General features: G+C 49.4%; 1 protein-coding gene across 8 annotated transcripts in view; it reads left to right on the top strand.

The window, feature by feature from the left end:
• Positions 1 to 25,253, top strand: part of Rhobtb (Rho-related BTB domain containing) — a 225,149-nt gene that overhangs the window by 186,477 nt on the left and 13,419 nt on the right. For all 8 annotated transcript variants that reach the window (XM_077688195.1, XM_077688196.1, XM_077688199.1 and 5 more), the window contains 6 exons: positions 1,022 to 1,276; positions 2,195 to 2,520; positions 21,614 to 21,704; positions 21,840 to 21,957; positions 22,036 to 22,154; positions 22,421 to 22,813. In XM_077688195.1, the coding sequence (XP_077544321.1) occupies positions 1,022 to 1,276; positions 2,195 to 2,520; positions 21,614 to 21,704; positions 21,840 to 21,957; positions 22,036 to 22,154; positions 22,421 to 22,813 (1,302 nt within the window). The remainder of the gene's footprint in view (positions 1 to 1,021; positions 1,277 to 2,194; positions 2,521 to 21,613; positions 21,705 to 21,839; positions 21,958 to 22,035; positions 22,155 to 22,420; positions 22,814 to 25,253) is intronic.

Below are 25,253 nucleotides of genomic sequence, written 5' to 3'. Positions count from 1 at the left end.
CGCCCTCACAAGGGGCTGTCATTATCGAAGAAGTGATGTGTGCAAGGCTGACCTAGCAGTACGATGATTGAGGGGCCAAAGCTAAGCATTTGGGACATCAGCTACCCAGGGTGCGTGTGGCAGAATTGCGACACAGGGCTGATGTGGAGCTGCCACTCGTACAAGTAGAATACGTGCAATTTTTTTTTGCATTGAATGCATACCATGACAGCATTTGGCGGCACTTTTTCAGAAGCAGTGGGGAGGTGTGTATTTCTTCCAGAGCATTATACGCATCTTTGCTATTTCGTCGTTATATGCTTCCCCTTCAGTCTACTTTCATTTGCTAGAATGAGGCAATTGGAACAGGCAGAGGGGGCATGTTAATGGCCCTACTAGCGTATACCCTATTTGCTAGCCCAAAGCAGGCAGGAGCGAGGCAGCGAATAAAATTGTGGCCAAAATTGCGGTAATTCATCCAATAAATGTTTTAGTCTGTGTATACAGTAGGATAGATACGTGCTGTGATGTCTTCTTCAATCTTATTTTCAGTGAAAACTTTTAAATTGTGACCTACAGTGAATATGTTTGCTTCAAATTATCATTTTGCAAACACAATCTTAAATCGTGTATCCTTGCTCTCCTACCAAAGTGCCTTCTGAGAATGCAGTCCTTTAAGTCTTGACCTGTCTGTGACATGCTACAGTAATTTCTGTTCTATGGCATGAATTTTGAAAAAAATCTTCTCAGAAATGTTCAATAAAAACCCACCATTTCAGGTGGGCTTTGAAAGGGCTGTTATTGGCTCTGTCACCACAATTATCAGTCAGGCATTTTCCGTGCTCTCGCAACGATTGGCTCAATGTGGCTGCATGCAAGTGCGGTGGATTCAGGCCGCAAGAGAACTTCCTTGCTGGCCTGAATCTACCGCACTTGTAGTATGCAGCCACATTGAGCCAACCGCTGTGAGAGTATGGAAACAAAAAAGAACATTCTGAGCTTGCCATAAGTCGTCTGTGCCTCGACCATTGGGCGGGTGCAGGTCCCCTTCTGCCCGCCCAAGCCTGTGGCGCCCGTGGTCACGGTGCCGGCCAGCCAGTTTGTGGAGCACATGCAGGCGCTGCTGCAGGCGCAGGCGTACACCGACGCCCTCTTGCTGGTGGGCAGGGAAGCGCTGGCCTGCCACCGGTGGCTGCTGGCGGCTGCCTCCCCCGCCTTCTGCCAGCTCTTCGCGGCACTCGACCCGGTCTGCGAGTGCAGCCCCCTGGCGGGCCGCAGCACCAGCGACTCCAGCATGGTGGGTGGCCTGTGGCCCTGGCGCCAGTGGAAGGGCTGTGCTGCGTGTCTTTGGCCAGGCTTAGGCAGGAGAAATGGGGGGATGCAGCTGTGGGCGCCGCTGAGTTTTCTGCTTTAACCTAGTGCAGGAATGTGTAGATTTGTATTGGATTCATAACTGACTTGGCCTGTGGTGTGTTTGTGGCTTTGAAGTGGCAGAATCACAGATTGAGTGTACACAGTACTATGATCTGTCATTTATTTAGTTGTATTGGGTACAAAATATGCTTGTTTTCTTTCGGGAAGTATTTTTTAAACAATTTGTTTAAGCCGCGAATATACTCCGACTTTCCCGGCGCACGGGCGCGTGGTCGGCGACGCCACGTCTGCTAGACTACGCCAGCGGGAAGCAAACAATGATACTGAAACTTAGCTGTGTGGGCAGCAATGCTCATCCACAACAGCTTCGCCATTCAAGTCTTGCGCGTGAGTGCAAGCTTCCCTGAATTTTTTAGCTGCAGTGGGCATCGGCAAATGTGCCACCTACCGGCAGTAGCTTTTTAAAAGTAGCTTTCAAAGGCCATGCCTGGTAATCAAATTCACCCTGATAGAGTTCGTACGACTACAGTGAGCCACACACAAAGCTGTGATCGTACAACTTCTGCTGACAGAAGCTGTAAAGCTTGCAAAATCTGGAAAGCTAGCCGGCATAGGTCTGCTCTTGCTACATGCGCTGTGTTGAATTTTAAATATGCTGGCAATCATTGATTTCGCAAAACTGGAAGTTCTTCACTGACGTATGAGCTATGAGGCTGGTTACTCAAGCTGTGCGGAATGCTGTGTGCTCTGTGGCAGCAGGCATTTTGTCGAATATTCCTGGTGTCCAGTGGAAGTGATTGTGTGATGTAGGCCTTGCCACTGGGTCTCTCCCTGTGGGCAGGTGAGTGCAGCCGAGATGTCCCAGGCCAGTGCCAACACGGAGACGGAGCAGACCCGGAGTTCCTCGCTGTTGGGTGGCGGCTCCATTGAGACCACTCCTCGGAGCAGCAGCGGGGAAGGCAGCTGTGCGGCCGAAGATTCGGAGGCGAGCACGAGCGGTGTGGACATGTGGCTGGGCTCACAGCCCAGCGTGCACTGCCCGGCTTTCTCGGCTGTCGGCATGGAGCAGGACGGAGGGGTGCTGGACCATCGAGGCCGACTCGCGCCCATGGCTCAGGCGCTCGTCTCCAAGGCCATCACTCCAGCTGCCATGAAGCAGTGCCTCAGGTGGGCGCCCTCTGGCTGTACACAAGCAAGAGGCGGGTCAGCTGTTGGTAGCCATGGGCCGCTGGCAGCCCCTGCCAGTGTGTGCTGGGCTGATGTGAAGAAAAAAAAGCTTGTTGCTGCGTGTGTTGGTGGCGCGTTCTGGTGTGGGTTTATGGTTACTGTGAAACTGCTAGGATTTGTAGAATATACCATATTTATTCGAATCTAGGCCGGCCCCGATTCTAAGCCGACCCCCGAAAGTCCGGAGCCACAAAAACAAGAAAAAAAAAAAAACTTACCTTGAATGTAGGCCGAACAAAAAGGCGAGGTCAGCGTTCACAAAAAGAAAACACGTTTATTGAACATGAAGATGCGGTGCTCATTCTGAGTCATCATCGCTGCTAGCCTCTGAATGCCATCCTAGTTGCGGCGCACGCAAATATCCTCTCCCGTTGCGTCCTCCAACGACGGACATTTTTTTCATCCACGCCGAAGTCCCGCCCGGCTTGAACATTCGACAACTCCGCAGCTAAAACAACTTTTCTTTTAAAAGCAGCACTATAATGGCACTGCTTGTTTGGTGCCATTGCGCTGTCAAAACCAAACGCCACACCGCACGCAGGCCACCATCCGCACAGTTCAAAATAGCGGCATCGGCCCCAGCTATGGCCCCTTAAGTGGCTACTGGCTCGTCTAGTAATGGCTACAATACTTTCTTTTCTGGGTGGCACTAGCTGCGCGCCACTTCCCTCAATTTGACTTGGAAATTGGCGCGTGTTTCAAAATCCTCGAATCCAAGCCGACCCTGAAGTTTGCTATATCAGTATTTCAAAAAACTATCGGCTTAGATTCGAATAAGTACGGTATTCTTGAACAACAGCCTGCTAGGTCCACTGCAGGACGAAGGCCTCTCCCACTGACCACTAACCGCTCCTGTCCTTCGCTGCTAGAGTCCAATCTTTGCCTCCGAGCTTCTTTGTTTCATCTCCCCATCGAGTTGGCCTTCCCCTTCTTCTGGACCCATCTCTTGGTATCCACTCTGTCGCCCGGGTGGTCCACCACCGGCTGCCATTTCACCTAACGACGTGACCAGCCCAAGTTCATTTCTTTTTCTTCATTTGAACTGTGATGTCCTCGACTCCAGCTTGTTCTCTGATCCAGGAAGCGTGCTTGCTGTCCATAAGTGGCACTCCTATCATTCTTCGTTCCATGCCCCATTGAGCCGACCTAAGTTTGCTTTCTAGTTGTTTAGTAAGGCGCCAAGTTTTCGCTCCATATGTCATCACTGGCAGGACAGTTATGGGTTTGGGCCGGGGTGCACTGGGCAAAGACGGCCAAATAATGAAAAGTAAGCTACCTCTATCACTGAAAAGAATATATTCTTATCATCTAAAAATTGTTATCATGCACAAAAACACAAAGGAAATGTATATTTATTTACCCTACCCACCACTGCAGAGGTCTGTTATACATGTTTCTTTTTATTTTTTAGATGCATTCTGAAAGGCTTAGAAAATGTGCATCGATTCCATGCCTATCGTGTTAGCTGCACGATAAATACATTTTACTATGGGTGGTAGGCCTTCTTTTGGTCGCTGCTTTTTCTTTTAGCGACCATAATATTGACTGTGCTCAGTTTTTCCCACACCAGGACCCATCCTGAAAGCAAACTCTCTTGCAACTTTCGAGTGGTGCTGCCACTGCCAGTGCACAAATGTAACTGGGGTTTTTTAACAGCAAAGCTGTTCAGGAAATCGTAATTTTTCGTGTGCGCAGTTAAAGTACCGCGAAATTTTCGAGCGCACGCATGTGAGCGCACAGCGACCACCCGGCAGTTAAGGGGGGACGTGGCTTTCAAAATCAACTTTTTTATTTCTTTGTGGATTTTGATGAAAATTGGCCCCACAACTGGAAATGCTTCCATGATAACACCATAAAAATTTCAAACTAATATTTTGAAAACTTTTTTATGTATTAAATTTTCTTTCTGTTCCGCTTGTACCGAGCTTGAGCGGCTTATAAAACACGATAGAAAACTTGTTCGAAGTGCTTTGCATTCCCAAATGAATGGACGAGGTCGTGACAGTTTTAGAATTTTTTTTTTACAACACAATGTTTTTTGGTTTTCATTTTTTTAGAGGTTAATGTGCAATAGGCATGTTGACTGTGAACGATTATTCGAATAAAAAAATCACAAAAAACAAATCGGGAAAACCAAGAGTGTCACGACCTGAACTGTTTATCAAGGAATGTGATGCAAGAAACGAAATCAAAATAGCCCCAGCGGTCACAAAAAAATCCCTGGTACAAGCGACGGAGGTGGCAAAAAAAACTGTTTTGAGAAAACGGCTTCCGAAGTTGCAACATAGGTTTCACTTATCAAAAGTCGTCATGGTTGTAGCCTTTCATGTCCTTTTGAACATGGGGCTTCTGGAATGCCTTGCCTTGAAATTGGAGTGCCTTTTACAGCCTTTTTCTTTCCAGAAAACATCATTTTCAGCTCCTCCGTGAAGAGTACATACCCCACTTTGCAGACCAAACAAAGGGGGAGATGGGTTTCAATGGGCTTTCAATGCAAAGTAGGTTAGCTGGTTGGCTGTATCGCACTGAACAGCCTCCTTTTGCAGTGTTGTCACCATGGCAACAAGTTGAGCATTTTTTTTACTTAAATTTGAACATTTTTGGCTTTTTTTTATGTTTTATCATCTTGCCTGGCACAGCAACTTAGTACTCATACGTGCAGGTGTTCATTGCCAAAAGTTTGCATACCACAAGGATGAAAATGAGCTACTTTGAAGCTTGGTAGAGTATTCTGCATAACTCCCAACTTCAATGCAAGAGCATATTTTTTTAATACTTTTGACATTCAAGGCATCCAATATTTCTAGCAGCAAAGCCAGTATGCCCTAAGCAATTGTATCAATAATTTCCCTAAAAAATCACTGTTAAATGCTGCGACAGTAACGTACATTTTTAATGCAGAGAGCATATTTTTATTCCTATATTACTAACTCAAACCTGTTTGCATGAAAATTACAAGTGCACGGGAAACGTTGCGCAATACGGGCGATATGGCTCGCGCGCATCGCAGCGCACGCTTACCGCGACATATCGAACTTTAATTATACCTGATATGGCTGGTCAGGTCGCTTTTAAGATTAAATCTAACGTCGCAGGCATTAATTACAACTACTGGCGTTCAATCGTAACCGGTTGCCCAGTCATGTGCTGCTCCAATGCGCGTCGGCTATGCCGTGCGCGCCAGCGCGTTTGACGCGTCGACCGTTTCTTTTTCAAGGCTAGCGAGTCCACAGTCAAAACACAGCAATAACTAAGCGTGTAAACATCGCAAACCCGACTAAAAGTTCACTTCACGAACCGCTATCGCAAGCGCGCACACCGCGTCACCCTCCGGGGTCTGGCGACGGTAGAGTCACGCGCACCACGAAGCGTTCGATGACCTCCTCCTTTCGAGCCACACAACTTCCCGCAATCTGGCTCGCGATCTCAGGCATTCCCATCGCGATAACGTGCGTGTTGAATACCACAGATTGAACAGAAACTCGGCCGAGCGAGGCGGCGAAAATGAACTCAATGCGCTCGCTACGCAGCTCAGGCGGCCGCCATCTTGCGTTGCGCCCGTGACATCCAATCAGGAGGGTCGTTGTTCTGGGAGGACCAATAGCGCTTCAGCATCTATTTCTAGCTTCGTTTGTGCGTCGTTTCTTTTCTGCCGTTTGTGCGTTTGTGAATGAACGAAGATAAAAGAGACGAGCGGAACCGGAAAGACGATCGCTCGGCCGATCTAACCATATCAAAATGGCCGCGCCCGGTGGCACCGTTGCGGAGATAGAGCGCTCCGAAAATTGCCGTTTTTTCGCCCTTTTGCGCTGATAGTTTGTCACCGCGCATGACAAAAGTATTTTTTTATGCCACTTTGCGACGCTTTTCAGCGTAAAAACTTTGCAGACGCATAGAATAGGAAACATAGAAGCCGAGGGTCTATTCGATTCAGCCTGCACCTCTTGAACCAGTTCACAGTGGTGCAAAGCGGGTTCCGCCATCGGCGGAACCAGCCCTGCACTTTTGTCGTCTGCTTCTGCACCTCCTCGGCAGGGAGTGCAGGCAAAGCCATGAACCCGTCCTGCACCCGTCGGCACCACCGGTGAATCGAACGGCGCGGTTCAGGTGCCGCGAGTTGCACCGCTGAAACGAACGGCGAAGTGCGGCACCGCCTGAACTGGTTCACGCGGTGCAGGTGAAACGAATAGACCCCGAATATGCGGGTTTCAAAAAAACGATGTTTTGGTCATTTTTCCGAAGTTGAAAGCCGCGTCCCCCCTTAACAAAACCAAGGAAACACTTGGCGCTTGTGTGTGCGTGCCTTGCAACGACCGCTTAGCGTTCCCTGCGCACGTTTGTCAAGCTAAGCATACCGACTTAGGGAGATTGGCCAAAAAAAAATTCCACCTTTGGAAATATGTCACTTCTGTACTGAAATAAAAAACTCTTGTTTGCTAGGCAACTAGCGCCATCTAATGAAAAATTGGTAAGCCAAAATGTGTTTCTTGTTTAATTTTTATTTCAGTAAAGGAATGGCATATTTCTAAAAGCAAACTAGGCCGTTAAGAACAGTTTCATGTATCTGTGAAACTTTTTGTGTCGGTACACGGTGCTTTTTAAGCCCGTGGGTCATTAGTTGGCGAGTCCCATACGAATCAGGTGAGCCCCCCTTAAACCTTCGTGATGGTTGTGAAGGTTAGGTACAGCTTCGCTATGTTCCAGTCCTGCGCGTTAATGTGAGCTTCTTTCATTTTTTAGTTATTCTATTTATTTAAATATGCTATAGGCACATGTGGTCATTACACAGGGGGTTATTGGGTGGGGTGATGAATGGATGTATAAAGTAATTGTGTTTTAACATAGCTGCACATACATGAGTGCAAGCAGAACATTACAGACGGAAGAGGACCTCACACTGCTGAGGTACACCAGATGCAGTGCATGGACAGTATATGTAAATCTAATTGTTAAAATTCGACTGACCAGAGACTCCTTGTTTAAAGTTCTTGAAGCCATTCTATCGTCCTGTCATCAATTAAGAGGCTGCGAATTTTTAGGAATAGACATCCATGTGGCACGCATACAACAGCTTTGGGCAAATCAATAAAAATGGTATTAATATGACGAGCCGTGTTTAAAGCGTAGCCAGAGTCCGTCAATGCTTTTCTGGTCATGAAACTCCCGGCCGAGTTTTGTTTGAGGACAAAGGCTCCCGCGAGAGGCGCCGCCGCAGATCGGAGGGCTAGAGTACCTACATTGACGCGCGTCCGCCGTACAGAGTGGAGACACGTATGCGTTGCGCCGCCATTTTGGTTCGCTCGCTCGCCGCCGCAGTAAGTCATTGTAACAAAACCGCACCGTAAGTATCTCCACAACGCGGTTTACTAGCGAAGTTTGAACCATCGTATCTGTATCGCGTTGCTGCGTCTTGTGGGAAACGAAAAGAACAGCGCGTTGAGCACATCGACCCAATAGGGGCGGCAAGGGATCGTTCAAAGGGTGTCTCCACCCTGTACAGCGGTCTGTTCTAGGTATCCTACGGAGGGCATCGGGCCGCCGCCGCTGCAGCGCGCGCTCAGCCGTACGCGGCAGAACTTGCGTACGTGTTGGCGGCACTTTTCCGGATAGAAACGGAATGTTGGTAGTTGTGCCTTCAATTGTGGCTACAAAACGAAGCCGTCAGGATTGCAGCCCTTGCAGGGAAGCCGTATGCGGCAGAACGCACGCTCAAAATTGCCGACTGCTATCTGTGCTTGATTTTTTAGAAGTCCCCACGAGACCTGCTAACACCGCAAGGAGCGTCTGCTCCACGCCGTACTCCCCTCCGACCGCTTCGCCGGCTGCCCCCCGATCAACGCCAGCGCCGCGGCGCGGCCTCCCTGAGCAGCGTACGAAGCTCTCCCATAGCGTGACGGCGAAGTTTCACGACCAGAAAAGCATTGACGGACTCTGGCGTAGCTGTTACTAATTCGAAGAGGTGTGCTTGACATGATAGATTCTTTCGATAGCCATGTTGACTGGGGACAAGTTTTTCAGGGTATAGTGGGACATTATGCATGGATATAGGGTATATGTTCAAGCAGTGTGCAGCGGATTGATGCGAGTGAAATGGATTAGTACTCACAAAGAAAGGTGTTTTCACCAGATTTAAAAATGGGGGTCACATGGGTGGATTCAAGGTGGAATTACTAACTCCATTTGTATGTCTGGTTTTTGGGCTGTTTACAAATAGTAACCAGCTCAAATTGAGCCTCTCATGACATAGTATTTCTTCCTCCTTGCAAAGTAGAAACCTTCATGTGCATCTACCGTATAATGCGGAATATAGGTCGAGATTTTTTACAGAAAAATTTGCCGAAAGGTCACCCCTCGACCTATATTGCAGTCATTGGCAGTTGTCATCTGGCGACCGGGCAGCCCATCGAGCCCATCCAAACCCCAAAGGCACCATCGCCACCACCATCAATCGGACGCGACGCCATCTTTGTTTTGTTGCTTCTCTCGCTGTCGGCGAATGTGTGCGTGCAATTTTCTTCTCGCTCAAAATGAGTTTAGGCACTTGGTGCCAGTTTACAGCAGCATTTAGAAGAAAAGTTGGGGGTTTTCCAAGGCCAATGACGTGTCCGCTTTGCGCCAGTTCGGTATCGCCAAAAGAAGTGTTGCTAGCAGCGTTAGCTGAAGGGGCAGCTCTCGATATGCAACGCTCGGAAGGCCTCATTACATGGGCGCTGCTCTGTGCACCTGTGCTGCTGTACAAAGGGGAAAATTTTGTCCGCTAGCGTCGTGCAATGTCTCTACGAATGGATACCCCAAGACGTTTGCTGACCGCCCGCACAGACTGGCTGTCGCTCCGGTCTGCACACGAATGTGCCATGCTTTGCGCTCACTTCACGATGACATCGTCTTGCGAGTGTTTAGGTGCTGCATAGGCAATTCCCTGGACTGCACCGAGGACGACCTGCTGTGTGGGCGACAGCGAGCCAGAAGCAGTCGTCCGACGATACTTCAGACAGTTTTAAATGAGTAATCTGAGACGAAACAAGTTATAGTCTCAATAAAACAATGGTTGGTAACTAATTACCGTAATTACCCGATTCTAACGCGCACTTTTTTCCCGGAAAAATAGGTCGAAAAATCGCATGCTCGTTAGAATCGGATACAAAACCGAAACTGCCGAAACAACAGAAATTTCGTCCCGCCCATCGCCATCGCCATCTCAGGATGGCGCCAAAGCTTTTAGCAACAATTTTTCAGACGCAGGAATCATAGGTATAGTGCCTAGGATATTTAGGCACTATAGCAGAGGCGCCTAGGTTTTTCTATCGGCGTTCACACAAATCGTCAAATCGTTCCACTTGTGCGCTTGATAACAGCAATTGCGGCAGCGGCTCTTACGCGTTCAAAACGAGTGGTCGGCTGAAGCGTGCGCCTCTGGAGAAGCTCGCAGGATGGGCATGTGGGGCGTGGGCCACGATCCCATCGATCATGGTTGAACGTTCGTTATGGAGTGTGGCATCGCGAACGCGCTTGACGACACTAAGGACGAGATGTTGTGGTCAGCGGAGAGCGACGAGGAGTGAGATGAGTGAGATTATTTCGAGAAATAAATCGCCCGTTTCTCTCGCATTTGTTTTTCTTGCTCACAGAGTTCCGTGCGAGGTACAATCGGAGGTGCAAAGTTTTTCAGTTTTTTTGCCAGGAAAACCGGGTGCGCGTTAGAATCGGGGGCGCGTTAGAATCGGGTAATTACGGTATTTTTTTTTCATTTTTTTGGCTACAAGGTAAGGGGGTCGACCTATATTCCGCCTCGACCTATATTCCGCATTATACGGTAGAAGAGATTTTAACCTTGAAAAAATGTGTGTAAATGCAATGACTAAAAGTTAAATTGAAAATTGAGTATGGTATACAGCAGGGGTCTCAAACTCGCATCAGTGAGCGGGTCGCAGTCACGAATTTTAGTCCCGCAAGAGCCGGGAGAGCGAAGAAGGTTGAAACGAAAGGGGGAGAGGGGGGAGGGGATGGTTAAAGGAGTACTGACACGAAATTTCAAAGCTGAGAGAGAGAAGAAACTTTATTTAAGAGTCGTTCGTTGCGAACTCCACACTGGACGGAGGTGGTTCCCTGTTCACGGGAATCCATATGCTGCTCTCGCCGCCTGGCCCCTGGTGACCAGTAGTAGCTGATCCTCCAGGGCGGGGCTGGTCAGCAAGATCCTCCATCTCTCGTTAAAGGGTAGAGTGGGGTTGGTGGGGCGAGACTCGGGTAAGGGGGGCGGGTGCTCCAGGCTAAACTTACATAGAACGCTTCCTTTTTATCAGGAGATATTTCCTAGCAAGTTTCAACAGCAACCGTTCAGCGAAACATATTTAAAAAATTACGCCCACCTCCCCTCGCGGGAACCCTGGTGTGATGCGACGCTGAGGGGGGTTCAAGCGCAAGCGGAGAGCAACCGTCGACCGAAAGGCCGCCGGAGAGCGGCACACCGGTTATATGCGCAGCGCGCCCGAAGGAGAGGAGACCGCGGAGAGAGAGAGTTCAGCACATGCGCAGCACTGCGCGCAGCGCCGCCCACCGGCGGAGTGAGAGCGCGCTTGGCCGCACACTCGCAGATGTTGAGAGAGAGTGTTCGCTCTCACCTGGGCACGCGCCGGCGCCGGTGCGTCTGCCGCGGCTATGACGCAACACAATCCAACACAATCCACTTTGATCCAATCCAAGCCAATCCAATCGAATCCAATCCAATGCCCCTTGCGAGAGAGTGTTCGCTATCGGAGAGGAGAGGGGGTGAGCGGAGGAGAGTGCGGACGCCGACGATGACGACGGACGCACGCAGGAAGGACAGGGCTGCCGACAAGACATGCTCTCAGCGTCGCATCTAAAATCCATTTTAATCTTCGCCCGCACGAGAAAGCCCAGTGCGGACCGACATGACATCATCTGCTACTTGCCCCAAATGCCGACGTCGGGGCTCCCGTGACGAAGCCAACGCGCTGGTTGTGGTTGGTGCGCGCTGCTCGGGCGTGTGTACACGTCATGGTTTTGGGACTGACGTCATGCTGCCCGGGGCTGTGGGGACGGCGAAGACCTCGGCCGGTCTGGGCGCGCGCGTGTGCTTGCTCGCGCGCGCTTCCAGAGCGGCAGCGATACGGCAAGAATGGTGACGTCACGTGATACCTCCTGTCATGGCGGCCGCTCGAAACCGAAACTGACACGAATAAACGACGCTGTAAATTAATGTTTACGCTGCGCTCGACCGTCTAATCTGTCATTCTATGATTAGTGGGCTGGTAGGTACGCATAGCAGCGAAAAAAACGTAACTTAAAAATTTCGTGTCAGTACTGCTTTAACAAAATGTAAGATAACGCTGCCATTCTCGAATGGAACTGGGCATCAGGATTCGAGACATATCTATACCAATCTCCTGAATGGCTAAAATGTGGACGCCGATTCTGAAATATCAAATATATGTTCCACGATTATGCTTCAACATGTGGTGACCGCATTGGGTGCCTCTCAAAACAAAAAACGCTTCAGGGCAGCGGCGTCTGTGTATCTTACTATAATAAGCGTTATTGATAGTAATTTACGAAAAAATAATTCCAGTATCATTTATGAAAGTCACAAAACTTTATTCCTTGAGAAGCTCAATATAGCTGCTATTGTTCTAAGCATGTTGGCGGCTTGATTCCTGGCAACGCTTGGCTGCGACTAGAGAAGAAATGTCCGCATGAACTTCTTGCGCGGAAACGATCCTCATGGTCGATCGCAGGTGCTCATCAGTCATCCTCGACCGGAGAGCTGACGTGTTCACCTTCAGCAAGGAAAACAGGTGTTCGCACAAGTAGGTGCTTCCGAACATGGCAATGATCCTTGCAGCCTGTTGACGAAGCACCGGGAAACTTGCATCGTCAAGAAACTTGTAGAAGTCTGGTACAGCCACGTCCTGAAACCTCTGCTTCAACGGAGTGTTAGCTTGCAGCTCAAGAAGTTCCATCTGTAACTCGGGCGCTGCGTCATACTGGCACCGAAAATGGCAACGAAAAAATCTGGAATTCATCGGTGAGGCTGGTGATGTCTTGGGAGCGCCCTTCGAATTCTCTTTGGAGATCATGGAGGAGGTCAGCGAAGTTATCACAAGATTGTTTATCCACGTTCTTCAACGACTTCAGAGTTAGAAAATTATCAAAATTCTGAATTCTCATCGTTCGGCTACTACAGCCTCTTCTCGGCGCAGCCGTAGCATTAGTCGCAAACGCACCCCCACCTCCCAACCACCTTCTGAAGCGCAAGAATTCATGCAAGTTCTCAAATTCACCGAGCCGACCTCCAGCAGGAACGCCGCGAACGTCTCGCGGATATGGAGAAACTGCGTGTGCTTACTGACCAATACGCCACGCAAACTTCAGCCATGATCGGGTACATTACTAAGTACCTTCCAGGTATAACTGCGGAGGAGGACAAGCAACCACCAAGAAAGGTAACAGTACGCGATACGACCGCAGAATGAAACAATCCCTAAGAGTTCTACAGTGGAACTGCCGCAGCTACTTTCAAGCCGGACCTATTCGCGCCGCTCGTGTCTCCCAAATTTTACCGTTTCTTATTTTCCTTCAAGCAACCCGCGCTCCTCCATCTCTTCGAGGATACACTACCTTCACAGAACCAGCCATTACTCACGTTAGCAAAAAGCGCCCACCCTCTCAGCCACTGGTAGTTGAACAAGCAGCTGTACTCGTTCGTTCAGATCTTAGATGCCGCCGTGTCAGTGTTCCTGGGCAGTGTTCGAAGGATCACGAGGTCGTCATCGTGCACATTCGGCTCCCGGACGGTAAAGATCTGATTGCGGCGTCGGTTTACTACCGCCCGGTTAGTGGTTCTCAAACGCATGTTCGGTATAATTGGCTGCAACACCTGGTGTCTCAGTTTCCTCGAACTCCTTTGCTCATAGGTGGCGACTTCAACGCCCGCAGCACCACTTGGGGCTACCCTTCTACAGATGGCCGGGGAACTCGGTTGGAAACCATGGTTGACGATTGCGGGCTTCAAATTCTTAACGACCCTACTCTTGTTACCCGCATTGGCCTCCATCCTTCCCAGCGGAACACCTCCCCTGATCTCACCATTGCGTCTCACGGCATCGTTCGCGAATGGGCCCCCTACTCCACAACGTGGGGTAGTGATCATTTCCCCATACTCATTACATTACACGGCAAACGCTTTTGCACGCGCCAACGGCTCACACGCACGGACTGGGGGGCTTTCCGTGCACAGGCTGTTCTCGCAGGTCCGATAACCCTCACGACGCTCATCAATACCATTCAAACGGCTTGGGATAGTGCACTTGAAGATATTGAATGCGACTCCTCAACACCAGCCCTCGACGCTCATATGGCCAACCTATGGAAACGGGCGCATGCACTCACTGCCCGTTATGCCCACAACGGGAAACGCCATTCAGACCTTGTAAAGCTACGGCGCCAGTACAAGTTGATCCGGGAATACCAGCGAATACTATCAAATGAGCATTGGCACTGCCTCTGCGACAAGCTAGGGCAGGAAAGAAGGCTATATAAATTGTGGGGCCTTTATCGGGCCCTTTCTAATAAAAGGAAACCGAAATCATCTCTGTTTGCCTCTCTTACCCTCAAAGATCCACCAACAACGGTCGAGCATCAGCTCATCACGACTTTCTTCCCTCACGCCTCCCTCCAGCAGCATCCGCCATTACCAGTAATCACCATCCCAGCCCCCTCCGCGGACCTTGACTCGCCGTTTACTCTTGCCGAACTTCAGGCTGCGCTCTTCCAGGGTAAACAACGCTCGGCCCCGGGACATGATGGCATCACATGGCAACACCTTCGTAATCTAGATGGCTCCACCATTGCCGCACTCTTGGACCTTGTTAATGATTACCTACTGGGCCACTGGCAAAGTTCCAGAACAACTCAAACTTACGCATATTCATCCAATACCAAAACCGCACAAAGACTCTACTAATATATCTAATCTCCGACCGATCTCCTTAACCCGGTGCTTTGTAAACTCATAGAACGCCTCATTAATAATCGCCTTCAACATCATCTCGAGTATGTCTCACCATGGTTCCATCCGGCGCAGACGGGTTTTCGTCCAAATCTGAGTACCCATGACTGTCTTTGGCTGCTACGCCGAGTCTTAAATCGCACCTCCCGGGCGGGTAACCCTGACTACGTCCTTTCAGTTGACATGCGCAAAGCATGCGATCGCGTTAGTCAGGCTGCTATTCTCGAGGAGCTAGCTCATGCATTCCCTAGTCAGAGGGCCCAAAACTGGGTACGCAATTTTCTTGAGAACCGGCCCATTCGTCTTAGCAGCATGTATCCGGGATGGAGCCCCAGGACCTACTACTTGGATAGGGGCGTGCCCCAGGGCTCTATCCTGGGGCCTGTGCTTTTCAACCTAGCCATGGCCCGGGTTGCTCGTACGCTCGAACGGGACTCTGCCACTCGGTTTGCAATATACGCTGATGATCTCACGGTTTGGGTAGAAGCCGCCGACTTTTCCGACCCGGATCACATGTTGGACGAACTTCAAGGTGCCGCTAACAGCCTCAATGAAACCTTTCCGACACTAGGACTTGAGATTGCCCCGGAAAAGACGGAATTTCTCCTTGTTCATGGTCGCCATCAGCTCCCACCGGATATACGCAAGGTCATCTACCTCGGCGACACGCAAGTCTCCCCTAAAAGTGGGCAAATTCGTATTTTAGGAGTCCCGTTGGCCAGCAACAATAGCGCTAAGTGTTGGATCAGCCAGCTTAAGCGCAACTGGAAACCCATGCTTCGTCTCATTTCGCGCATGTCGAACAAGTACGGCGGAGCATGCCAGTCAGCCTGCCTTACGCTTACTCGAGCAGTGGCAATGAGTCGACTTACGTATGGCGCACCTGTCTATAAGTTCAACAAAGTGCATATGAAGCATCTTCACGTTCTTCATCGGGCCGTTCTTTGCACCATTACTGGACTTCCGCGCCATACCCGCACGGAAGCCCTGAATCAATCAGCCCCGGTACCCCCGCTCGAACTGCTCCTCGAGGAAACCCGACAGCTGCACGAAGATCGCCGTTCCTTGACCTGGCAGGGTGCGGCTCTTACAGCTTGGGACTCACAAATGGTGCTCCCCCAGACCGTACCGCAGCCTCCCCCTCCTCCATGGAAACGGCCCTTAGGGGTTGACAACATGCAACGCATAGGCGTCCCAAGATGCCGATCCAGAGCTCGCCATCATGCTGTTTCTCGCACTCTGGAGGCTAAACTCTCTGATGAACAAGACATTTACACAGACGCGAGCGTGTCTGCTAGTCGCATGGGACTGGCTTGGCGATGTCCAGGTATACCTAGTTTAGACGGCGTTCACACTCGACAAACATCCACTACTTCTATAATGGACGCTGAGCTACATGCCATCCTCGCAGCCCTCGACCACTTGACATACGAGACGTCTGCCCCATTACCACTCCGCATTCGGTTCCTGACTGACTCCCAAATGGCGCTACGTGAGCTCCGGAAACCCTTCTCCGATCACCCTTTGGTTCATCAGATTCAACATATGATTAGTCTGCTTGCTCGCAATGGTACTTCTGTACGTGTTGCGTGGATACCGGGACACATGGCTCAGGGTTCCGGCAACCAGGCTGCCCATGAGGCAGCGCAGGAGAGTCTTCGAGTAACTCCTCCACTGGTTGACAGCCCTGCTCCCCCGCTCTCCCTCAGCAGGGGTGAGACAGCTGCGCATATTGCGCCTTTCTGATACAATTCCATTTTCTTGCGCCAAGCTGCTCCAAAAGCACGAAAATGGCGAAAATTGCGCCAAACTGCTCCAGAAGAGCCTCAACGGCACGGATTTTGATGCTCATGTCAGTTTCGGCGGGGACGAAAGCCTCCCGCATCCCGGTCACCGCTTTTATCGTCGGTCAATCGCAAACGCAGAAATGGCACAAATAGAAAGACTGAAACGAAGCAAGCGATAGCTTCTAAAACTCGATTCGCTTTCCGTCCGGGTTCGCTGAAACGGCCTTACCGATTAGGCATCGCTGTGGCCACAAACATGGCTGCCGCCTGATCTGGCTGCTACCAACGCGCTCAGTGTGTATCGCCGATATTTTCCCTGGTTTATGTTACGCTATCAGCTGGGTTCCAGTCTATTCATTTTATCTGTTGTGGCTCTGAACAGTGACGTTAACGCGGGGATATGGTTTGAGATTGCTGCCAGATTACGGGAAGTTGGGCGGCTCGAAAAAAGATTACGGGAAGTTGGGCGGCTCGAAAAAAAGTTCATTGAAATGTGGGGCCTACGACTTCGGCGTGGTTTGTCCTTGAGTGCGAAACGCGGTGCGCGCGTCTATAATCGGATTCGTGAAGTGAATTTTTTGGGTGGATGTGCTGTTGTAAAATGCTGAGGAGTTGCTTTGCTTCGAAGCGCGATCGCGAGCCTCGGGAATGGAACGGTCGACACGAAAGTTGCGGGCTTTGCTGCGGCGCCGCGACCTGTTCAGGCGGACTACACGGTTGCCATAGCACGCGACTATAACACTTGGTGTATGCAAAGTGAAATTTAATGCCAAAATCTGGGTGGCTAAACAATAACGCTACTCAGATGACCATAGGGTGAACCTGCGCCTCGGGGACTGAAACGGGTAGGCTGGTTGGGCTATGCGACCGTTAGCTCGAAGCTGCTCAACTGTTGCTGTGACTACAGTCGTTTGTACAATGCAGCCTGGGATTACAAAAATAATAACTTTAGCATTAAAACAGCAAAAAAAAAAACGCCACAATTGTGGAGCCCTTAAATTTGATAAGAGTTTTAGCAGTCCGTCTGTTCCGTCGTGTACATAGTTACCGTGCTCACCGGGACTCGTCTGGGCCCTTGGGCATTCGTAGCCGGATTAGTTCCGCGGACCTGCCTTCGCCTTGTCCGCGCCTCCTCGCCCTTCGCGCGCGCAAGCGCAGACCAGTCCGGTCAACCCGGTAACAAAGTAACCAACAGAACAGACGGACTGCTAAAACTCTCTAATGTTAACGGCAGTTTTGTTGTCAGTGTTGCGTGCAGGCGCAACACAATATCACCAGTTAGGAAAAAGGTAGTGCAGTTAGTACTTTGTGATACTCTTAAAAAATCTTCGAGGTAAGGCTGTTTGAGTGTTCTGTGTATTCAAAACTGATTTAAATGTGCACTTGACCCTGCAAATTGCTGAAATAATGATTTTTAAAGCTCACAAGACGATGTATTAAATGTCCCTAACTGCTCCAAATCAAGATTCTTCTGCTCCAAAATCGAAATTTTGTTGCTCCGAAAACTGCTCCCAAATCTGTTTGGGCTGTCTCACCCCTGCCTCAGGCAACAGCTGGATCACGCTCGCCAGGCTAGGCACAACCGCCTTGCCGCTGCCACTCCTGTAGGTTTCTTGCATAACGCCCCATCCCTAACTCGTCCTGCCGAAGTTTTTATTAACAAATTTAGCGCGAACGCTGCATTGACTCCCCACATAACACGCATATGGCACCACCCGAGCGGCGATCCTCCGCCCTACTGCCCATATTGCAACACAGCTACAATAGCAAACCTGACCCAGCTTATTTGGCACTGCTCTGCGTACCAATCCTTCCGCCCCATCCTGTTGAATGCCCTACCCAATCCAAGCGAGATACCTCCCACGACACTCGGCGACCCCGATTTCCTTGCTGCCCTTGGGCGCTTCGCTCTCGAGAGTGGCCTCGCAAAAGTAGTTTAGCCGGGGTCTACCTCCCCTATGTGTGCATTCAGGAACTGACTATTCCTCTCCAGGATCTTCAAATGAACATCACCTCGTGACCACCTCTCCCCTCCCCTTTCCCCCTTCTCCCCCTTCCGGCCCCTGGGCCCTCCTTGTGTTAATAAAAGACCTTCACTCACTCACTCATCTGTGTCTCCCAAAGCTGCAATTTGGATTGAAAGGCCTGAATGTCGTCATGCATTTTCGTCATCAGTTTGTTTTTTCCCTGAAGTTTAATGTTGAGGCAGCTCAAATGATCAGTGTTATCACTAAGGAACGCAAGGGAGTGAAGCCACGTTTCGTCTGACAGCTCAACAATGGCCCTGTTCTTGCTCTTCATGAAGGCGTCAATTTCTTCTCGTAGGTCAAAAAATCGTTTCAGCACTCTTCCACAACTCAGCCATCGCACCTCTGTATGGTACAAAATTTCACCATATTCGCTGCCAACTGCTTCTAAAAGAGATACAAATTGGCGGTGGTTACGAGCTCTTGAACGGATGAAGTTCACTGCTTAACGAACAGGCCTTCAGTGAAGGGCTTGGATGATTTGGCAATAAGCGCAGAAATTACGAAGCTTGCCCTTGTCGTTTCGTCGCTTGCTTTGGCCGCCTTTTTGAACAGGTTTTGCTGCTTTCCCAACGCCGCCTTCAATTGAGTCACGGTGTGCTCGCGAACGTTGCCAGTAAGAGCACTGTACTTCTCGTGATGGCAAGACATGAAGTGGCGTCGAACATTGTACTCCTTCGGCACAGCCATAGTCTGGTGGCAGACTAGGCACAGCACCTTGTCTCTTGATTCCGTGAAGAAATAAGAAAGTTCCCATCACTCCTGAAAGCACCTCTTCTCGTCTTCTGCTTTGCGTTTTGCAGACTGCTTGGACAACAACATTGTGGCTCGCTAGACTTACACAGCAGAAAGCTTCGCTGTTTGCAGCTCATCCAAAAACAGGTCAAAAAGACACCTGTTACATTTACGGAGGCGACAGGCACGTAGAAGCACAATTATGTAGTGCGCTGTATCATGATTGACTTAGGGCGCTGCTACCTTCCACAGTGCTGTCAACAGCTTGCGAGTCGGAGGATAGGCGCTTAGTTTGGCGTCTCAATTTAGCGCACACGCACAGATATGGGGCGTTTGATGTCTGGAAGTGCACAGTTTCGAAGTGCAATGTGCAGTATTTTCATCAGCAGCGCGATGTCGCATCTCTCCCAGGCCATAAATAACGCTGCGACACGCCCCTAAACACACGTGGGTGCATTTTGGAGCCCAAACCTAGAGTACGACATGTGGCTGCGCCCTTTTCTCCACAGCTGCAGCGCAGTAAAAGTGTTTGACACAAAGACGAACAGGAAAGCAAATATCCACAAACACCACACAATGCGTGGAAACCTTCGTGCTTTCGCGGAAGCCTGGAAAACTCCGGTCAAAGCGCCGTCTTCTCATTAGTGTAACGTGCAGCCCCGTTCGCAGGGTCATAAAACGCTGCGATGAGTTTTTCCGCGGCCTGTGTTCGCCCAGCCCTGTGTGCACTGTAGAGTGCTCGATTCACAAATCACGGTTGCTTGCGACCATTGTGCACCCGACTTAACAGCGCCCGAATTGAGGGGCCTCCGGAAAAGAGGGGTGTCCACTCTGGTGACGCGAAGCCATGAAAGACGATATCCACGCGTTTTCGACCAGTACCTCTGGCCATCTGCGTCCTTGGCTACACAAGCAAGGCATGCACTCGCGCATTCGCTAAAAAAACAAAAACAAATGAACCAAGACACTCATGAGAGGGCCGCGGGCCGAAATAACAGGGTCCGCGGGCCGCATGTTTGAGACACCTGGTATACAGTTTACAAGCTCATTGCAGCGGATCCGGCAACAATGAAATTCCAGTTACAACTGACCATTTCTGTTGGCTTGTTTGATCCCCACGCATTTTAAGTGGAATTCACTCCACTCATAATGGATCTGGCTGTAGCAGACTATCGGCTACAACAGACTGAAATTTGGGTGAAATTTGTTTGACTGAATGTTAATAGTGGGCTTTTGTGGTGCCCGCACCTGATATGCTTTTTTTTATTTATTTAGATGAGGAAACAGCTGTCTGACTACATTGTCGGCGTAGAACGGGTCGTTGGCACAGCCAAGCCAAGGCAGGGTAGCTGATTTTACTGTTGGATAAACTCATCATAATTAACGCTGTCGAACATGGCAAAAAAACAGGCAGACATCGCCAGAGGTACAGGCCTATCTAAGCAGACGTTCCGCTGGACTGTCAAGAACAAGGACGCTGCTGAAAAATGCGACTCCGGTGAGATTGAAAAACAATGCTTTCGAATAAGCAAAGTGGCGCACCCGGAGGTGGAGTCTGCCCTTTGTCGCAGTTTTTTTTATATAATTGAGAACTCAGGTTCAATGAATTCGGCATTTATTATTTCCACGCATGCATCGTTCTCGTTCCGTTCAATGAAAAAGGTTAGAAATGCCTGAAGCAAGGCGATGGCTCCCGTCCATTGTGTGCAATCTGCCGCTGACCGTGCAGAGTTCAACTGGTGTAACCTTCGATTTCACAGCTGTCCTTCATCAGATTATTTCGTATCAGCTGCTTTACTGACCACGTTAAGATCATTAAAAATGCAGAAGCTGCCTTGGGGAAATCTCAGGCAGCGATCCGAATTGTTTCACGAATGCTTTCTGGTGAACCTGCTTTGTCACAAAGGGTTTGAAAAGAGCCTGGCTAATACTGCTGACCATTTTTATAGCCGGTTAGTAATTGCTCCTAGTTACATTGTTGCTTTATTTGCTCAGCTTGGCGTGTTTCTCTACGCACTCGGCTGCATGTGCTAGGCCTTTTCCAAGTGCCGGTGCTAAGCTTCGAAAACCACGTTAGGTGATTCTTTTCCACCGCGTGAACGCTGTGCAGAGATACTGCACTCTTGTAGAAAGAACAAATTGTCTGTAGCATTTATATGTAATATTCATCGAAGTTCCCACTTTATTTGGATACTGCATACTGGCTTCTCAGCACCTTGTGCCATTTCTGAGTGTCTTCCAGCACCAGCAGTTCAGCACCTTGTGCCATTTCTGAGTGTCTTCCAGCACCAGCAGTGAAAGTGCATGGGTAAATCCAGGTTAACGCAGTTGTTTTCCCTGCAAGTATTTCCTTTGAAGTTAACTATAGCTGCATTAATTAAGGGCTTGTGCATTGTAAAAATAAGACACCAAATCCTAAACTAGTGCTCTTCTTTATTTTTTTTTTGCCCCCACAGGTATTTGTACACTGGAGTGATCAACACAGCTGCTTGCCCCATTTCGGAAATTCAGGATGCTGCGGAATTAATTTCAATACCAGAGTTGCAGGTGAGCTACAGCAGTGCATTTCAAACCTGCGACAAGCAAACAAGTGAAATCATTGTGTTGGGAAAAGCATTCTCTAGCTGGGAAAAGTACACCACAGTTGTGTGCAGTACGAGATGGCGTTACTTCATATTGCAGACATTCCTTGCAAGCCTTCAAAAGCAAGAGCCCACGAACTCTTCAGTGGACACGACATTTCTGAACAAATTGAAAGCGCAGTTAAAAGAGGTGTGCTTGGACAGAAGTCTTTATGCAGGTAAGCGGCACTTGCTCTCTTGTTGCCCTTCCTGCCCTGCCCCGTTGAAGAGCGCTTCCCCGTCTGTTTGGTTTGCAGATGTGCTCTTTCAGCTGGATGACGGCTTCTGCTCGGCTCATCGTCCTTTGCTGATGGCACGGTGTGAAATGATGGCAGCCATGTTCAGTGGGGACTTCCGTGAGAGCTCTGCCAAAGTGGTACGATCCGTTTGCTTCTACTGGTTCAATGTTCGGTGATGGAGAACGCATGCTGGTTTGTCGTGCAAAACTGTTTTCCCGCTACTGGTCCTAAATCTTGCGATTGGTGGCATTTCACTGTTGGTAAGCTCTGGATTCATCAGCACTAGCACAGTGATTGGTTGGCAGCACTGCGAAATACATTCGGTGCGAGCATTTGTGCCACTTTTGTTTAACTGCTGCCAGTGGGGATATGTGGGGAAACTTGCAAGAAGTCTTGCGTGCAGGTGCATTTCCCCGGAGTGAGCCGCGAGTGCTTCCGCCAACTGCTGGCCTACCTGTACCAGGACTCGCTGAGCAGCCAAGTGAATGCGGCCAACTGCCTCGAGCTGATCAAACTTGCCGACCAGCTTTGCCTTCCCCGGCTTGTGGCCCTCATTGAAGAGCGGGTCGTCCAGGAGCTCATCGATGCGGACAAGTCCGAGGAGGCTGCTGCCATGGCCAAGGGCAGCTGGGGGAAGAAAGACTCCTCCTCCACACAGCAGTGTGGGGAGGCGGTGCTCAAGAAACCGCTCAGCTCGCCCCAAAAGCTGGGCGATCCTCCAGACAGCTTTGGCCCCAGAGCCAGGGATGCAATCGACGTCTCCGAGGTTGCCCTGCGGCTTCTCGAACCCTGTCAGGTGAGCTCCCAGCAATAGCACTGACCTTCAAGGGAACCTTCATGCTGGTGCAACAGTATGTGGGTGCAGGTCAGGAGTTTGCAATCAGTTGCCCACCAGGCTGCAACACTGTCGCCTTCAAGCTTGCCTGCCGATGAGCATATGAAAACGGGTAATTGGCATACTGTACCCTGTTCGAATGCGCACCTTTTTTTTTTTTGGCGGGATGAGGGGGGAGGATGAAAATAGTCTTAAAATCATGCGTGCATTAGAATTGGGTGCAAACGATACTGTTCGATGGTTGCCTATTGTCACCATTGTGAAATGGTCGCACTTGGGTATTGTTACTGGCAACCATAGTAGCGTGTTTTCTCCTCACTATCTGCATCACAGCCGCTGTTTGCAATCAGGTGCAGTGCTGCTGATGTTCAATCTGTAGGTTATATTTCCCGGGAATGGAAGCTGTGGCTACTACAAAGATGCGCCCTGGCCCTTACGAGACTAGCTTTGAGGGTAGTTATCCTATACGTGGAAGTGAGTGGCAAGCGGTGAAGCGTGTCTCATTTGAGGAAATCACCAGGTTTGACCAAAGCTTGACATGGGACTCCATCAACTATGTCTGGAAAGGCACCCAAGAAATACGAATTGCTAATGCCATGGGTGGCACGGAAGACGAGGTAGTGTGGTTGGGAGAGTGCGATTCTGTTCAAGAGCAACAGTGAATGAAGTTCAGGTGAATAAACAGTTTGTTTTAAACTATGAAAATATTGGCACTAGCTTTTTGTTCATGCAAATCACATGTCTAGTAAAAGCAACACTGGCAGCCTTCTTTTTTCCCAGTTGTGGAAATTAGGTGTACGTTAGACTCTGGTAAATACAGTAAATGCAGATGAGAGGTGGCAAACTTTGCAGCATTATAATTGTGAGCTGGCTGCTGTTTGTGAAGAAGTGACAATTGACTCAGGTGTCCTTGAGTGCACAACCTCGCGATTTTGTGAGTTTCCTGACAGTGTTGTTTCACATGTCGTTGAAGTGAAATGTGAAAAAAATGTCTATCTAGTTGCCGTAGCTGCCATACACAGTCGTGCACAGCCTGGGGGCGAACTGGAATCATTTGTATTAGTAGATGCAGCCCCTCTAAACTAGTGGGGCTTCTTTGTTGTCAAAATTTGGGCCACATTTTGCCGGGAGCATGTGTACTTGAATACCAGAAGTGGTAAATCTTAGCATCTGTTGATTGGTCAGGCATTTCTATTGCCCTATCCTTATTGCTGCTGGCTGTTGTAAAGCTTCATTTGCCCAGGATCAAGGGCTTGGTCTGAAGTATCATCAGTGTTTCTAAGGGCAACGAAAAGGCGGAGGCTGGTAAGGTGTATTTCCCCCCCCCCCCCCCCCCCCTTCCCCCCCGAAATGAGCCAGATCCACCGAACGCGAATTTGAGAAACAAGCGGAAGTTTGTTACCAGGCGTAAATGCAACGCTGTCGCAATTATATAATATATGTTGCATGCCACCTCGGGGAAGCTTATGGCCGCAGTAACTAAAAATTATGCGGTGAATTTGGGTAATACCAAGGCGATAAGTTTGGATTTGGCTAATATTGAACTGAAACACTCAAGTTGATGCACCATTCTTTTCAAAACTTTATTTAATTTGACTTTCAAGAATGGTGCGATTGAGTTTTCGTGGAAAAGGCAGTAAACATATGCAAATGGGCTTCAAGAACAGTAGAATTATACATGGAGAGCAGGTGAGTCCTCTTGGCATCATTAGCAGCTCTTTTCGAATTCTTCCCTAGGATAATTTTTTTGGGCATGCCTGAAGACACTCACAAAGTAAGCAAGCCCTTCATTGCCTTGCCATGCATTTCCAAAATGCTTCACAAGAAGGCTGCTCATATCGGACTGCGATTATGAGCCTGACGAGCACCGGACCGCCATCAAACAGCAACGGAAAGACTTTCTCACCTGCCTGGTCAACCGCACTCCCATTTCCAAGTCCTATTCTCGCTCTCAACAAGTCCGCCTAAGACAGCTAATGACACTTACGAACCTTTCCCCTGGAAAACAACAAGTTTTTTCATTCGTCACCTAATCAAGGCATGTGTATCCCCTGTGCAATTCCGGACACCACTGAACACATTATTTGGACATGCCCTCGATTTCAAACTGAAAGACAGGTTCTCCTAGACACCCTTCCCGCTAACTTACGACCACATTCCTTAAATGATCTCCTGTGTCCCTCCTACCCACCTAATTTAGCGAAGGCAGTGTGGGACACTCTCCTGCATTTCATATCCCAACCCACTATTTTTCCCTTGCTATTTCCCACCCATACCCGTCGTGAACCTTAACTTATTGCTACCCCTAAGGGGGTCTGATGCACTAGCAAGATACCCCCGGGTGTTTTTTCTACATTTCAATAAACGAGGAAAAAAAAAAAAATCTTCTTACTGGAGTGGT

Source organism: Haemaphysalis longicornis, unplaced genomic scaffold, assembly GCF_048455015.1.
Source record: "Haemaphysalis longicornis isolate Haplotype H1 unplaced genomic scaffold, Haemaphysalis longicornis Haplotype H1 scaffold_1, whole genome shotgun sequence".
In the NCBI taxonomy this organism is placed as follows: Eukaryota; Metazoa; Arthropoda; class Arachnida; order Ixodida; family Ixodidae; genus Haemaphysalis; species Haemaphysalis longicornis.
This window is presented reverse-complemented; position numbering and strand designations above follow the sequence as displayed.